Genomic DNA, 17529 nt, shown 5'->3' with positions numbered 1-17529 from the left:
TGCTTGACCAGAAGACTGGGGTCACTAATTACCATAATGGCTGATACTTACCTGTCCTTGAATGGGGGGAAACTGTGTGCCTAGGCTAACTTACCCTATGAATAGAGCTCTAACGAGGCTATTGTCCATGGGAACCTGGAGGCTCAGTGTGTGAATGTTGTTGAAACTTCTTGGGGACAGAAGTCAAAACTGAATTATAAATAGTTGGTAAATGAAATCTCAGTCCACCTCCTCTGTTTAGAGAAGGTTTCTCCATTTTGACATAGATGGCTTCCTTAACTCATTAGTTAAGGAGTTAGAGTTAAGGAAGCCATCTATGTCAAAATGGAGAAACCTTCTCTAAACAGAGGAGGTGGACTGAGATTTCATTTACCAACTATTTATAATTTATAATTTATAATTTATAATTCAGTTTTCAGTTTTGACTTCTGTCCCCAAGAAGTTTCAACAACATTCACACACTGAGCCTCCAGGTTCCCATGGACAATAGCCTCGTTAGAGCTCTATTCATAGGGTAAGTTAGCCTAGGCACACAGTTTCCCCCCTTTCAAGGACAGGTAAGTATCAGCCATTATGGTAATTAGTGACCCCAGTCTTCTGGTCAAGCAAGTTTCTGGTGGGTGCTACCCACAGAGTTTTTTCCTATTTAAACCTCAATTTCCCACTAGTTCATCAGAACTGAAGAAGCTACTCGGATGAGTGGCGAAACGTTTTCAAGAAATTCTACAAGTCCAGCTGACCTTATTCAACGCTTTTTTGGAATCAAAGAAACACAAGATTCCCCGCCAACAACAAAAAGCTGGATACATTGAATAGATGTCGTCTATTAAAGCGACTTACGTACTGCACTTAATGGCCTGTTTGATCAGTAAGCTTCAGGCTTATTCCTCAGCCCTGACGTCTGTTGGCAGTGAACGGCCAAGCTGACCACTTCACGCTGCTTCCTCCGGACATTTGCCGTCATTCAGTGCGAAGTTCCACAGTACTCATGTGTTTGTTTAAAGGAAGCGGTTAAAGATCGAGATGTATCAGCACAAACAGTCAAGCTACTGGGACTTTTAGGTGTGAGATGCTGTAAGTGAGGACATAAAACTTCAGGTTTTCAGCTTTTAAATAAATCTTTGATTGAATTTCTATTCCACAATTACATACTAAATACCCTTGGTGGCTGTTTTAAGGAGTTTTGTAATTGAAACTTTTTGGTTTTTCAATCAGCCGTCCTAGATAACCCCTGATTACAGCTTCTGAGCAGTACAAATTTGCTGCTTTTTGAAAGAAGATCCTGATCATTTAATACTGAATAAGTGGCAAAAAATGAGACTCATAAAAGATTTTCTTATCTTCTTTTTATTCTCGTAGTATGGTGTGTCTGTATTAAGTCCAATAAATATTTCAGCTGAAGTTTAGAGAGGTTAGCTCATACCCTGGCTCCAGAGAACCTGTGTACTCTACCCCAGAAATGTTCCGGTCATCCAGCGTCATAAACTCCCTAACCCTCTCTGGAATACTTTTCTCTCTGATGCTGTCTCCAGGAAACTTTTTCTTCTTTAAAACGCAGGGTTCAGTGTTTGTTGTTGTTGTTTGGATGTGACCTTTAAGCCTACTTGACACATCTAGTCCAATTGGATCCATTTAAAAATGTCATGACATCCGTATTTTTTATAATGAAATTATTACATAAAATGTAGAGAGAAAAAAGTATTAAATACAACTTTTATACACTTTCAACAAAATCTTGCCCCTGCATCCAAACATCTGTAAAACCTCATATTTTCATAACTACGGTACGGTTTTTCTCAGAGGTACCTGGCAACACTCATTCATTTTACGGACACTCTGGCTGACGAGTCTCTCTGGTCGAGTCCTGAATTGACGGTAAACAAACACTAAAACTCAGACAGGAAGACAACTGTGTGTGAAAGGCTCATTGTTCAGGAATTTCACTTGCTTTCCATCTCAAGTTCTCGGCAGAGATTACTGGGAGAGTGAGGGAGGTATATTTAGATACTGTCTATTTATCTTTTAGCAGACCAGCAGCTGGACGACAATATTGGTCCTCCGGGGCGTTAGACTTTATTTAACTGGGGCTGTCCTCTGTGTAAACCCTACTGCTAACAGCTATTATGCAAACATGTGCAAATTAGATAATGATGACCTGTTAAACCGTATCACAGTTTGCCTTTGAAGCAGATTACAGTTACAGATGCATAATCCCGTTTCATGTAATCTGCTACCTGTCGACTTCTTAGGGTCACAGAGGCCCCATTCAGACGCTGCATTAACATCCAAGCTGGGCAATCCAGGCCACTTTTTAGTACTTGTGTTCACACTTGGTTAAAATGTATCTCCAGCCAGGTTGTTAGATCCAATATCAGTTTTGTGCTTTGTATGTACATAAAAAAAAATCTCATCCTTTTGGTTTGCAGTATCATATTTTGACAGCTGCTGTCATGGATGGATGGATTGACACTTACTGCTGTTTCAGAACCAAGAACAGTGCTCTTTTCTCTGTGTGCATCATGACTTTGGAAGTTATTTGGTGATTATTGAGGCAGTGCATCTCTAATTTTTCTTCAAAGGAAGAGGGCAAATGCGTCCCAGACCACCTCCAAATGTGATCTCAATGCACCCCGGGGATCACGCCTGCACTTCAAGCTTGCACTTGCAATCGGACTCCGATCTCCTGGACGGAAGTTGATGTAGGGTCTGAACACAGCCATTCCCTCAGTAGTAGAGCAACAGAGGCAGGAGGAGCACTGCCAGGTCCCAATGTTCTTTGTTTTGATTAGCAGCTAAGTCTGTGTGTGTGTGTGTGTGTGTGTGTGTGTGTGTGTGTGTGTGTGTGTGTGTGTGGTTGGAGGCAGGATTTAAGAGTGTGTTTTGGCTGGTATCCTGCATGGCTGAGAATAGAGAACATCTCTTTATGTGAGGTTAGGGTCACACTGGCAGATGATTGGCCACAGGGCTTACAGCAGAGGCAAGAAGAAGATGATGGAGGTAAAAAAAAAAAAAAAATATATATATATATATTCGAGGCAGGCAGTTGAAATTAAACAGGCGAAAGAAAAAAAATACTGATAAGTGCAAACAGTCTGTGTTTACAATTCCTCACAACTTGTTGGTCAGATGGCAGCGTGGAAGGAAAACAGAAGAAAACAAGACGGGAGGGGAGGGTTTAAAACATAAAACAGTGCCTCTGAAGATTTAAAGGCTTAACAGACAAATGTGTGAATGTCCTTCGTACTGGGTGAGATTTATGAACTGCCACGTCAATTGCCAACGTTTACACACAAATCTGATTTCAGCCTGTTGCAGATACGTGGTTTTTGCATTGGTATGCACAGCTGCTGTCTCCAAACAAACTGCCCATGTACTCTACTGGAGCCCGCATTTATCCCTGAAAAACTCAACCCTACCCAGCCACCTTGCTTGGCTCTTATCTGGTGAATTGAGAGGCTACATGGAATCAGTTCAGAATCATTCAGACTGTCATGACTATGTTCAGTAACATAAAGAAGACACTTTTACAATCTTACAGTTACTTGAGGCCCTTATGGACTCCATGGCTCTGAAGATAAACAAACCAGTTGCCCACTTTATTTGGTTGGTGGGAATTTAGCTCATCAACACATGACTTTAAGCTGTCAGTTAAGATGCAGATCTAAGAAAACCCTCCCAGTAATCTTGAGGTAATCAAGACTATCATGCCAATCCAGAGCTGCTTACTTTCACTGCTTGCTTCCAGTAACCAGTGTTCTGATGTGATAATGGGTGACCTTTAAGAGCCTGGCAGGCTTTTTTGTTTATTCGCTCTTCAGCAGTGACAATGAAACGCAAGCTTGACGCAGCGAAGTCTCTACGATGATTCAGTCGGCAGCCCTCAGCCACTTGGGCTTTGCAAAACACAGCATTTCAAGTATGTGAGAGTGTTAGCGGCTAGCGGTGGTGAAGGCCATTGGACGTCAGCAGTGGTGATGCTTTAAAAGGACAGAAGGGACATTGTGTTCACTAATAACATTTACAGTGTTGTAGTCTGCAGGGTAATACACAGATAACCACAGGAGACAAACTGCGGCCGTAGATGGTATTAAGTTTGACCACTTCTGTGCTGGTGTGCTTCGTGAACTCACCTCGCTCTTTCTTTTCCTTTGAAAAGGAGTCAAACTTCCTGCGCAGAGACTTTCTCCGTTTGCGTATTTCTGTAGGAAAAATAGAAGAAAAGTCACAATGAATATGGTGTGAATGATGCTCAAGTATGTGTGCGGTTTAGCCTAAAATATAACGTTTTTTGTATTTGTGACCTGTATTATTGAGATGGTCACTAACATTTAACTATCCCTAAACAACCGTGTCTCATTCCTTTCACATCCAGCCCCTGTCAACTCAAACGGCCCTCAATTTCCCTTTCACTCATTACCTTGTGCTCATACAGAATAGAGTGGACAGTTTCAACAGACCTCGTTATTTTTATAAAAAGCAGTTAATGAAGACAAAAGGGAAATATGTAAGAAAAGGTAAGAAGACGTGTACATTTTTGCTTTTTTTTTTTGCCAAAAACAGGATATTTTCACATCCACATGCTACTGGCTAATAAGCTTGTAAATAAGCATGTCTTGTGTGTCTGTTTTTCAGTATGTGCATTTAGTTTTACAAGCTCTACATCCTCTCCCCCACTGACAGGGTTTATGTGGAAGAAGCCATTGTTTGTGTTAGTAAAGCTGGTGCTTAGAACTCACTAATTCAAGGTTGGGCCTTTTCCCTAGGAATGACAGGAGTTACCTACAAAGTTTCTAAAGTGTACATATTTCTTTTTTTTCCTCTTGATCCCAGAAAAATCTGAAGAAAATGAAAATGACAGGGGGAAAGAAGAAGAAGTAGGAGACACAGTGTATGTGGAAGTGTGTGCTGTTGGGATAACGGGGTCAAATTCCCATGACTGCAGGAAATTAAAGTTTATTTCCAAAGAGCACAGCCCCTCCCTCTGCACACACGCCACCTCCAGCTAAGGCTCAACTCCTGCTGGTGAGTGTGTGCACATGTGAGACCTCTGTGTATGATTACATATCACACACTAACTGAGACCTAGTGTGACAGACCAAGACGAACATGAACAAACAACCACAGCCTCCACCCATCAAAGACTCTGTAATCTTTGATTTACTGTTTGTTACTGGTTACAGTGCAACTCTGGTGACAGTCTTCATTGGATTCCAAAGCTTTCCATCTTACTCTTAGGGTTAGGCTAGAGACGAGGTAGAGGTAGAAACAAAAGGACAATATATTTGTTTTAATGAAAGTCTAATATAGAAGTACAAATATATTCAAGTGTTCAAATAGTGTCATAAAAATGCTGTATTTGTTTTTTGTTTGTTTTGTTTTTTAGTTAAATCATCTCTATTCCTCCACTATGAAGGGTTTTCACTGCCATGCTGATGGTTGTTTTTGTTTGCCACGTTTCCACCACACATACTTTCCGAGGGGACCAAGAAGCCTTCAGGGACCATTGGATGTACAGAGGTCAAGACAAAATTCACATCCACATCCACACGGGTTCTCATTTGAGGTTTAAGGTTAAAGAATGTTATCAAAGTGGGCAACTGCAGACAAGTTTATTTAGTTTTTCTTTTCTTTTCACTTTTTGGCACAATGAACAGAAAAAATCCTTTGGATAGACGGGCCGGATGAAGTCTTGAGGAAGATCCATCCGATGATCCATTCGAGTCGTGGCAGCAACTGGCTAAGCAAGGAATTCTAAACATCCTTTTCCCTAACAACGTATTCCAGGTGTTCCTGATAGATCCTGAGACCTTCCTATGCCAGATGAGATATAAAATCCCTCAGGGAACTCTGGGTCTACCCTGAGGTCCTGTCCCATCTGGCTAGTTAACTTCCAAAGGGAGGTACACAGGGGACGTCCTCACCAGAGGCCTGAACCACGTCAACTGGTAGTTTTACACAGAGGAGCAGTGGCTCTTCTTCAAGTTCCCTCTTGACCTCTGGGTCTGAGCCCAGTTGCACAACAGAGGAATCATTTCAGATGCTTGTAGCCATGATGCCATTCTTTCGGTCACTACCGTAAACTGCAAAATGACCATTGGTGAAGGTTGGAATGAAGATCATCTGGTAAATCCAAAATCTTTGCTGATGCTTGAAGAAGATATCCAGCTATATTTTGGCACAGCAACATTTCATTTTAATTTAAAAAATATGTTGCTTATCACTTTAGTCTTTGCCCGGACATTACAACTTCAAAAAGATAATCAGTCTTGTTAATGTATTGGCCCTAAACATGTCAGAGATTTATTATCTAATCACCTGGTTTCTTTGGATGGCATTACCTTGGCCTCCAGTACTACTGTGAAAAACCTTGGTGTTATATTTGACCAGGATATTAAGACTTTCCTTTTTGACAAAGCTTATAGTTAGGGCTGGACTTATAGGCTATAGGCCTAGGCTATAAACAATTTACCACCCTGCCCATGAATCCTCTTATAGTTTCAAACTGTCACAAAAGATCAATCATCAGCTATATGTTGTATTGTTAAATTCTACATGTTTCCTTCAGCTTGATGTATGTATCTATTAGAGAAGTTTGTTTATCTTCTCCTGTTCTTGTTTTCTCTCTATCTTCTCTGTTTCTACCAGGCTGGCCTTCAGCAGATGGGTCCCTCCATGTGAGCTGGGTTCTGCTCAAGGTTTCTTCCTGTTAAAAGGGTTTTTGAGACAATTTGTATTGTTATTGATGCTATATAAATAAAATTTAATAAAATTGAATTGAATTAATGTTTAGCTCTTTGCTTCCACTATATATTGTGATCCGGTTATTCAAGGTCTCAACAACGCTCACCTGGTTTAATAAAGGTTTAATACAGGCTTACAGAGAGCAGGAGAAGCATGGCAATGGAAAGAGACAATGGAAAACAACAGAGGGAAGCAGTTAAAGCTCTGTAAAGTTAGTTTGGAATCCCTTAGAGAAGCAACTCTGAGACCGGAGCATGAGAAAGAAGATGAAACCTCACCAAATAAGAGCAAATTTGTCACATGACCACTGACACATTTCAGCAAGAATTCACTGGGCCTTGCCAGTGAAACCAACAAACCCAGACTTGTGCACATGGATACAAGCATGAACATAAAAATGAGGTCTGCACAAACAAACCAGAGAGAGCTTGTGGCATTAGAGATAAAGCAGAGCAGGAGAAACCCAGTGGAGAAAAAGCAACAGCCGACAAGTAGGGAGGGCGGGAGCGTGGCGGGAGGTGATGCTGAGACCCAGATGTACTGGGTGGACTGGAGAGATTTCCCCCCAGGGGAGAAACGGAGAAGGAATATTCCCACACTTACTCAAAGTGATCTTTGTCTGTGAGCCAGGCAGAAGAAGTTGACTGTTCCTCTGTTGATGTTTGAATTAGAACTTAACAGGACAGAATAAACATCTGTCAGTAACCTTGACCTTAAATGAATCGTCCTTAAGGGTTAATGATGTGTAACATTTAGGGTGAGTATGTGCTTCATAAATCTGGTAGTTTCTAATTTCTAAGTTCTAATTTAACTTGACATCATTCAGTTTTGAGCTTCAAGCTGCTATTTTTTTGTGACTAATAACAGATTTTTTTGAGATGTCAATAAGATCGATAACACTCAATTTACACTTTAATTCACAATTTATGAAAAAGGATCAGTTGTTGCAGCTGAACTAGAGACATATGTTTTTTTCCAGTCTCTTGCCTTGTCATAATTTAGTACATATATTACACACAACACAACTTGAGTGCCCACCGATATGCAGGTGTGTTATGCCAGTAGCGCACAATTAGACTTGAAAAGCTAGGCCCAAGCAGAAATTAGCAATTAGTTATGGAGTTGGCAAAGTCAACTAACAAATGTGTAAATGTGAACAGACCGGCATGTTAAAATGTCCACCTTTACAGCAAATAAACATGTGACTGTGAATGTGTGAATGTGACTGGGAAAATCACAGTCTATATGCCTGTGTTTGATATTATTTATCTATTTATTTGTTTCTGTAAAAATATGTATGCTGTGTTTAATTAGTCCTAGCACGCTGCTCATCACCCAAAAGCTTCACTTTTACTGGAACCAAGGAGAGAATGAATGAGTCCTTTGTTTTACGAGCTGCACATCCTCCCTGTCCGACTAGATTTACGAGGGTTTTAGGAATTGTTTTGTTCAGTGAAGTCTGTGTTTACTAACCCCTAAAATGCAAGGTTGGAGATTTTAGGATTATCACAGAATTCCAGACGGTTTCGTTTGGAATACATGTGATCTTCAGGAAGTCGGTTTTGCCATGGTTTAAACAAACAGTATTGTTGAGGAAATCTTCAGAGATCATGATGTCTCTGTGCCATGTAAAGTCACAAAGCAGTTACTGTAAAGGGATTCACTAATATTTTCCATGAATTGTACTGTTTAATTAAACTCTGACCTGATGGGAAAAGAACACAGTTTAATCTCTAAAGATAAAAAAAAATAATAATAATAAAGGCAAAAGGGAAATGAGGATAGAGTCCAGTCTCACAGGATGTGTCAAAAGAGAGAACAACATAGACACACAAACCTACCACAGATTACTAAAGGGAATGTTGCCTTTAATTTATAAGTATTCCCTTAAGATGCTCATCTTAAGAGCTGCTACACAAGATCCCAGATCCCCAAGAAAAAAATATCTAGTTACATTGGGGAAAAAACAAAAAACACATATGATGTACAATCTGGGTAGTATCTGCCTTAAGTTACTGCAAGTACTGGACACACACTTACGTACAAAAAATAAATAAATAAAAATACAAATAATAATCTCACACCCCACAAAATAACAACGTTTTAACTTCCACAAAACATGTGCCAAAAAAAACAGGAGGCAGTCTAGTTGCCAGAATCATTCAGAATCATGATTTCCATCTCTCATTTCTGACACAGTAACATTCTGAAAACAAATGGACATATCTCGCACTTTTGGGAATTTCCGCTGTGAACATAAGTAGGTATTTGTAGACCTCTATGCCCAGATATACCAAACTATTTTGGACTTTAGTAGACAACCAAAAGAAGTCCAAGACAAACGTACACATTTTTTTTTAATCGTGTTAGGGTATCTTAAACCCCTAAAAAAGGTCCTGGATGGATATCCTGAGATAGCTTTTTGTTTTTTTCTCCTTGAAATATCAAAGAACATCAAATATCAACATAACAGACCTATAATAGTACTTACCCTGTATTACACATGCATAGACACCCAAATTAAGTCCTAACCGAATGTCTGGATATTAAACCTTAATGATATTACTCACAAATATATAAAAGGAGGTTTAGAGCAGCCGGCGTGATATTGGCATGGTGCACCTTCACATATTTAAAAGGTTTGCTCAGATTATTTTAAAATCTAAATGCTAAAATCCAATAAATCACTACTTTCCTCCAGCAGAAAACATGCCAATTTATTACGAACTTCAGCTTTTTGTTGCTAGTCTTGTGAAGTGATGTATTCTATTTTAGAAGTTTTTATCTCAACAGTTGGAAACCAAGTGCACTAGGCCCCAAAGTTGGGCAGGTCAAGGGTTAACAACCCTTTAAGAGAACAAACGTATGGGAGAGAGCATTTAGTCTGAGAAAAGCAGCTGACATACCAACTGGTCTCTTAGGAGAAACAGCTACAGACAGATCTTCTACATCCAAACAAACTGCTTTAACAAGCAACTGTGATTGTTCCTTAGCATCAGCCTCCATGATCCTCCTGACCTTAGTGAACGCAAGAGAAAACCTCCCTGTCTGCATTCACGAGGTCTGTGAAAGATTTACAGTTTATTAGTAAATTGAAACTGAAACTATCACACTTCATCAGCTGGATTTAGTAATTTAGAGTTCAGATCGATCAAATGTTTACGCACAAATAATACTTTAAAGTGGGGAGTAGTCCAGCATCAATGAGGAATGCTTGTCCAAGTAAACAACAAGGACTGAGCTATTTCCCAGTGTTATCAGAGATTAATCAAAGGTTCGGGCTTGGCGTTCGAGTACAAAAGTGACCTTGTTCTTTATTTATTTTCTACATAACTCCTTGTATTGTTGATCTCACAACTTAAACAGAAAGTACAAATACATGTCCTAAAAAACTGAATGGTTTAATGGGTCCGAGCAGATGTAATATAAAATTCATAAGTCTTTGACAGGTTAATCTTCAAGCAAAGGTCACATTGCGTACTAACTAGCAATTAATCAGTTAACATGTTCTCCCCAACAGGTGATGGATAAATCTGGGTTTAATTAATCAAACACTTCTCAAAGTCAGAACTGTTTGGGAAGCAGAGATACCTGTATGGTGAGATAATGCTGTCTGCTTTGCACAAAGTATGCAGGCATAGTTTACGCCTCTTTGCTTTTGCCAAGCAGAAATACAGTTGCTACTGTTATGCTGGTGCTGCCTTCATTATATCAAACTCTCAAAAGACAGTAGTTAGGAGAAGGTTGGCTTAGAGTGAGCTCAATGAAAGCTAATCTGAGAGTGACTGTGTGAGAATCAAATGGCAATGGCAAGTGTCACCAATCCAAGTAACCAATCCAAGTTAATCGAAGGTAAACTAAACTTTAGTCAAGCATAGCATTATTTAGAAGGTTCTGGCAAAAGGAAATATGTTGTCACCCTTAGCTAGGCTTGTGTTTATGTACAGTCAGGGGTCCGGATGCATTTCCTTTAAGACTGACAGAGACAGATGCTCAGTCACTCAGTGCAAATTTGAGAGTGATTGTGTGAGAATATAACAGCAACATCAAGTACCACTAGATATACAGATTTCATCTCAAAAAAGTCAACTTAACTTTTCCTCATTCTGATGTTTGTGGCAAATGGAACATATGGTGCCAACCTTTGTAGTGGTAGACCAATGCAAATGTGATGTTACCTTTATCTGGGCTTGTGTTTATGTGTAATCAGTGAACTAGATGCATTTCCTTTAAACACTATTATGTTTCTGATGTTTGCCTAAATATCTCGAACCAAAAGGTTCTGGCAAGTGGTAAAGAGGCATATGGTGTTCAAGTGAGCTTTGCACAAAGCTGGCTCTTTCTACTTTTGCTGAACTAAAAGTTAGTTTATGAAAAGATGGTGATGCTTGCGGACCGCTTCACGGTTGTGCTCAAATGACATTAAAGTACACCCTCGGGTAATATTGCTTAAAGATAGAACGAGCTTGTGGTGATGCTAGGAGTTGGGAAGTCAAATAAATACTTCCATCAACATAACAAACTGGCAATCAACTGGCAAACATAATCGGCATGGTAATCTGGCTGCTGGTAGAGCCTTTTTTAGACTGTCAGCTCCAAACAGAAAAAGGAAAAGAACACCACAAGTCTCATATTATCTCACCAAATTGAAAAATGGCTGAATCCTATCAGTGGCGTTTGAAATATCAAGTGAGATGTGGGTGAGCAAACAAATCGTATTCCACCCTTTGGCCCTTTCTTATCATAACTCACAAGCTGGATTTCTTACACATGAATGTTTTCTTTGACCAAAAGGCAGAGTTGACGGAGCACACTGGCTTATCCAGAATGTCTTCCTGCTTAACGCTCATTCCTCAGATTCACCCACAGAGCTCTGCTGAGTTGTCTTTACTCGAGGGCAGATCAACCTTCGTTTGTAAGGGAGTGTGGTTCCCCTGATCAGATGGTCTTAACTGGCGCCAGACTGATCATGTCATCATAAGCTTGCTCTTCTGACCTCTAGACTCACTCCTCCTCATGACCAACACAAGGAAGTGCATTGTAAAGGGGCTATACTGATCAAGAGACACGACAAAGTCACAGTCATTATTTGTTATCTGACCACCATTTGGAACAATCATGTTTTAGGCCTAGACTTCAAGAATTTAACATCATCAGTGTATTTACGCCCTATGTTTTAATTCATGTAGTCAGTGGCACCTTTTCTGTTTAGTCAAAACTATGTGACCTGTGTCCAGTATTTATATTAAGGTAATTGACAGCATTACGTTACTAAGCTCCCTTGACTACCGTCACATTAATGTAACCAAAAATGTAACATTCCAGTCTCACTTCTAAAAAAGAAAGGTAACTGTTGCTTTAAACCTGTTTGAGCATTTAAATTAAGGAAAGTGGGAATGAGTTAAGTATTAGCCCTGTGATAGACTGGTGACCTGTCCAGAGTGTACCCTGCCTCTCGCCCCATCACAGCTGGGGGCTCCAGCACCCCGCAACCCTAGTGAGGATAAGTGGTAGTAGAAGATGAGATAAGATGAGATGAGATGAGATGAGATGAGATGAGATGAGATGAGATGAGATGAGATGAGATGAGATGAGATGGAAAATTTGCTACATAAGTGCCAAGCACTCGGATCAACAGAGCAGTCTCTTGCTCAAGGACACCGGGGGGTATACTGCTAACTCTCTGGTTTGTGGGCAACCTGTTCTACCCACTGAGCCCCAGCCATCCGCAGTACATCACTATTACAATCTTTAAAAAACATCATTACTGTCATCCTCCCACCTCTAGGGATGCTGATCTTGAAGTCCAGGTCCCGCTCCTCCAAGTGGTACAAGGCGACTTCCTGTAACCTGGCTCGCTCCAACTCCGACAAGCTCTGGATGGGAACAGGTTGCAACCGCACGCTCTGCCCCAACATGGTCGCCCACGTGTGGTCCCCCTGTCGACAGGAGACAATTTTAAACGTTACCCAGAACTTGAATGATAGCTCTGGCCATTTATTGCAATCACCAGTTGCTCTTTTATCGAGAAATGTTTGCCTCTGTGATAATTGAACCAAAAGACAGAATGGAAATCTCTATTGGCTGCAATCAGTGAACATTATCAACCAACCATCAAGTTCTCGAAGGCCAATAACCCCTACGGAAAAATCCTAGTAAGTTTAGATCCTAACATTCACTCACAACCTCTCGGTTCCATCCCATCGTTTTATCTCTCTCATCTAAGAGGTACACAAAACCACTAAAATATCCTTCTTTTTCTCAGATGACATAACAAAGTCAGATAGGCCTATTGGTTTCACTTCTTGTTATTACTTTGTGTAAGAAGCAGTTCTGGCGTCTTATTCATTAGTGTATTTTTATAGTTACCTATTCTTTGTAAACAGCTATTGTGATGCATGTTTTGTCTGTTGACCTTGACATCCAAGAAGTGGAACAATGAAAGTTAAATTAGGTCCCTCTCTCTAGCTCTTTAGACAAAAAAGTTTAAAAGGGAAACTCCAAGAATGTACTCCAGCAATGAACTTTCCTTGTAACCACCCATTTCATGTTTTTTTATGACTTTAGAGGAGCTTTGTCTAGTCTGAGAAAATCACCTTGAAGATTTTTGGCCTCAGGAGGGTCCAAATTAATAACAGAAAGCTTGTGGCAGCATTCACCGGGCATGAAGAGTCACTAGGTATTAGAACATTTTATTAATCAAGAAGAATGATTTGCATCCAGATTTTACCTTCTATCCTCCACCAGGATGTTACAAAGTCATGTATACAGACCTCTATGAACTATGATTGCACACAGCAAATGCTGTGGAGATAAAATTCTGGTGTTGGCAAAATTTCAAGAGTTACATGTGTTATATATAGCTCTCTGTGGTCAAATGTTAAAATAGAGTGTTGGTAAATTAACTCTGTGTCAGTTCAAAACATTTAACTCTCATTTCTACAATGAGCTCTAAACATGGATATGACACCTCAGGTGTTAATTTATCAGCCCGCTGATTTATTATACCCGCACCTGGTCAGTCATCCTGAGAAATACAGACTGACTTTCTCTGATGAGAAAGCTTTGTCTGGTGAGTAAAAGCGATTTGTTTTGTTTATAATGTTGTTTGATGTTAGTATTGACTGTTCATCTCGCATGACCCATACAGGGCTATATCGGAATACCAAGCTAACACATTTGATTTGTTCAGCCATAATAAAGTCAATAAATGTTAATTCATGGACAGTTACACAGTTAACATAAGTATACTATCTCAGTTGTTACAGCTGATGACAGAAACAGTAGTTGATCTAACAGTTAGACAGTGACCAAGCAGTCAACTCAAAATTTGGAACCAGGGAGAAAAAAAAATACATCATACAGTGTAAATATGGATTACACATCTGTAATAATTAAAAACTGACACTATGAATGAGTTGATATCTAACACTATACACTAGTGTTTGGAGAAACTAACACTGGTTAGTGTTGAGAAGTGTTAATTTTTAACTATGAAAGGAGTCAATAATAACATTTTGGGAGTGTATATACCAACACTTCAAAGAGAGTCAAATTAACACTCCGTGGTGTGGGCCCATATAGACACCTTAAAAGTGTTGAGATTAACTCTGATGGTGTAGATTTGGGTATGCTGATTTTGCTGTGTAGCTCAGCTTTATGAGTCTGGAGACACGCAATTTGGATTTCATTATGAAGTTGTACAGAGAAAAAAAATTCTGCACACAATTGGATAGTCTGTGACATTATAACTAAGTCACTAGTAGCTGTTCATTCCAGAATCTTAACAGCTCACTTCCATAATGGCAGACATTTTGTTGTAAACAAACCGGACTCCACGACACAATGACTATGTCATTGTGAGACTTTAGCTGAATGTTTAAGAGTGGTAAGATTATGTTAAAGATAACAAACAAATTCAAAGCGGCACATTTTTTACCAGCAAAGGCAAAAAAAGAATACATTTCAAATGTTCTATTCAGCCCCGTTCAGCATCGCTCTGGACAGGGTATGGCTTATGCTAAACTTCTGTAAACTTTGTAAGATGTTTGACTGATTTGATGAGCTGAGATTTTGTTGAGCTCTGGAGTGTCCGCACAGCTGTTGGGATTCAGGTTGAGCAACTTAGGAGATGGAATTTAGTACAATCATGCATAAATCACCTTTAATGTTATTTCAAAACTAAGTCATCCTCATCTTTCCCGTATTTTATTTTCATTTGGAAGTGCAATATTAGGTTGCTTAGTACCCCTATAAGGAAGTTCAGCTTGGTTCAACTGTGTAATTCCCCACACAAAGTCATAAAAGGAATACACTGTAATAGTTTTACTGTTTACACACTCATACTGTCATTCTCCATTGTTTACTTGAAGACTGGAGTTGTGTGTGTGGTGTGTTGTGTGAAATCCATTAACTACTGACTAAGTTGCTGCAGAATCCAGCTCATATGGATGGACACATCTGCCTAAGGCCAGCCAGGCAGAGACAGAAAAGATAGTAAAGAGAAGAGCAGGAGAAACAAGATGAACATACATTGGTCATAGATACATACATCTAACTAAAGCAAACATGTAGAATCTGATGAATATATCTGATGTTACATGACAGTTGAGAATATAAGAGAAGGCAGGTTGGACAATTGCTCAATTGCAGGCCATGAAGACTGGGCAGGATGATGAGACCAAGACATCAGATGTAGTATGGAGCTCCACAGGTCAGAAACACACACAACAGTAAACATGCTATACAGTAGAAACACAGAATTGCATGACTAAATCTTAATCTTAAGAATCAAAGCTGGATGTTTATTTTTCCGCTATACTCGCTATACAGTTTTTGGCTTCTACTCGCTGCAGAGGCTGGAATTTGTAGATTGACTAATTGACTGAACAAAGTTGCGTGTAAGAGTGAGGGGTTAGGGGTCTGATGGAGAGATGCAGCGGCCACAGGTTAACAAGAACCAGACAAGCTCACTCCAGATCTGAGGACTGTTCTCCAAGGCCCATTCAGCACCACCACCATCAGCAAAAATGTGTGTTTGATATATGTGTGTTTTGGGATTGTGCAATGAAAGGCCTGGCATTTAGACACATCAGAAGGAGGAATTGTACATAAAAGAAATCATCCTGCACTAAATCCACAGACCAAAGCTACCTTCATTAATCTCACATGGGCTCACATACAGGATGTCAACAACATCCTTCACTTATGTTAAAAAAAACAACTGGATACAACTGGTACTGGATCATTTTACATCTTTGCGCCTCAAATATTTGTGGCATGTGGTTAAATGAAACTTCATGGGAAGTTTAGAGGGGTGATGTCTCTTTGTTAACAACCCACAGACATCGGAGGCAGGACAAGAACCCCTTGTAGACCCCTGGATGAGAAGGTTTGAAAACTACTGGTTTAATCTTTGAAAAAATGGTAGTATTTTGGATGAAAAAGCAGCATAACTGTCAGATACTTAAAGTGGTGTATAAAGAACAACATGACACAGACATATAGGACTTGAGCAAATCTATGTAGCTAATATACCTAGAGATGCCTTCAATAGAAAATGTACCAAATGTACAACTTGGAATTTGAAGGAAACTTAACATAAGCACCAAACGACGAACTGGTGCAGTAATGATTTTTTTTTTTTTTTTTTGTAATGTTTTTTTGTAATGTTTTACTTTGCGTACTTGAGTTTCTGAAACGTAAGGTTACTTTAAAGTTAAAATGAAACACACACTATTTAACAAATAAGATCACCGAAGTCATTGACTTATCCACACCTTCTTAGCTGATGGTATAATGAGAAACGTCAGAGGATCATCAAATTTGTGAGTGATTAAGCATCAAAATTGGTACATTAGTCTGTATATTGACGTGGGCTGAGAGCATCATGAATTCATCATTTTACATACTAAGACAAAGATTATGTTATTTCCCTTTTCCTTTCAAAGGAACCGACGAAAGATCAATGCTTGGAAATTTCCATTAGATGACAAACCATATGGGTTGCCTACATACAGTCACTCTATTGTAAACAATTAGCCTCTGCTGTGCATTATGTGGACATGGATGTATAGCGTCACATGTGGGTGACTGTCTCATGTTTACAACCAAATTGGCCACAGCCCACATAGCACACTGTGATTGGAGAAAATAACTCTGACCTTTATGTTAAACACAAACAGACCGCAACCGAACTTGTTGAGGTTATGGATACAGCTAAAGCCTCAGTCATGTTTTCCAAAAAAAGGCTAAAGCACATTGTTTCAAAGCAACATTGTTCAGTCCATTTAAATGTTGGTTTTGAGAAATTTCAAAACTTAGAGCTGACATTTAGGTCTGTCTGGAAACCTATTAGATGTCTGAATGTTCACCACATATGCCTCTCAGCATTGCACCACAGTACAAATCTGATATACAATTATACATTTACTTTGCCTAAAATATGCTTTAACCAACAAAAGAGATGTTTTTTCCAGTTCTATCTGAGTCAACAACATTTAGCTCACAAAAAGACAACACTATATTGATTATAACAATCAAATGTATATAAAGATGGATGCTCTTGGGCTGGATTATACACTGTTCGGTTGAGCATTTTATTAACTACCTAAAAAAACAGAAACCATGCTTGAAAGAAAATATATTTGAGTTGTATTTGAGTGTTTTAGCTCGATCTTAGTCCTATCCACTAACATGAAGGGGGTGGAGCTTATGACCTATTCTGCAGCCAGTCACCAGGGGGAACTCTACTTACTTTGGCTTCACTTTTGGGGAACAGTTCCGCAG

The 17529-nt window shown here is 39.5% G+C and overlaps 1 protein-coding gene across 2 annotated transcripts in view; it reads right to left on the bottom strand.

The window, feature by feature from the left end:
• arhgap36 (Rho GTPase activating protein 36) overlaps positions 1-17529 on the bottom strand; it is a 68725-nt gene that overhangs the window by 17864 nt on the left and 33332 nt on the right. For both annotated transcript variants that reach the window (XM_047599794.1, XM_047599802.1), the window contains exons 2-3: positions 12524-12680; positions 4131-4199 (exon numbers count right to left, since the gene is read on the bottom strand). In XM_047599794.1, coding sequence (XP_047455750.1) covers positions 4131-4199; positions 12524-12680 — 226 coding nt within the window. The remainder of the gene's footprint in view (positions 1-4130; positions 4200-12523; positions 12681-17529) is intronic.

The sequence above is a fragment of the Mugil cephalus genome, chromosome 1 (genome assembly GCF_022458985.1).
Source record: "Mugil cephalus isolate CIBA_MC_2020 chromosome 1, CIBA_Mcephalus_1.1, whole genome shotgun sequence".
Classification (NCBI taxonomy): Eukaryota; Metazoa; Chordata; class Actinopteri; order Mugiliformes; family Mugilidae; genus Mugil; species Mugil cephalus.
The sequence above is the reverse complement of the archived record's forward strand: the minus strand, read 5'-3'. Positions and strand labels throughout refer to the sequence as shown.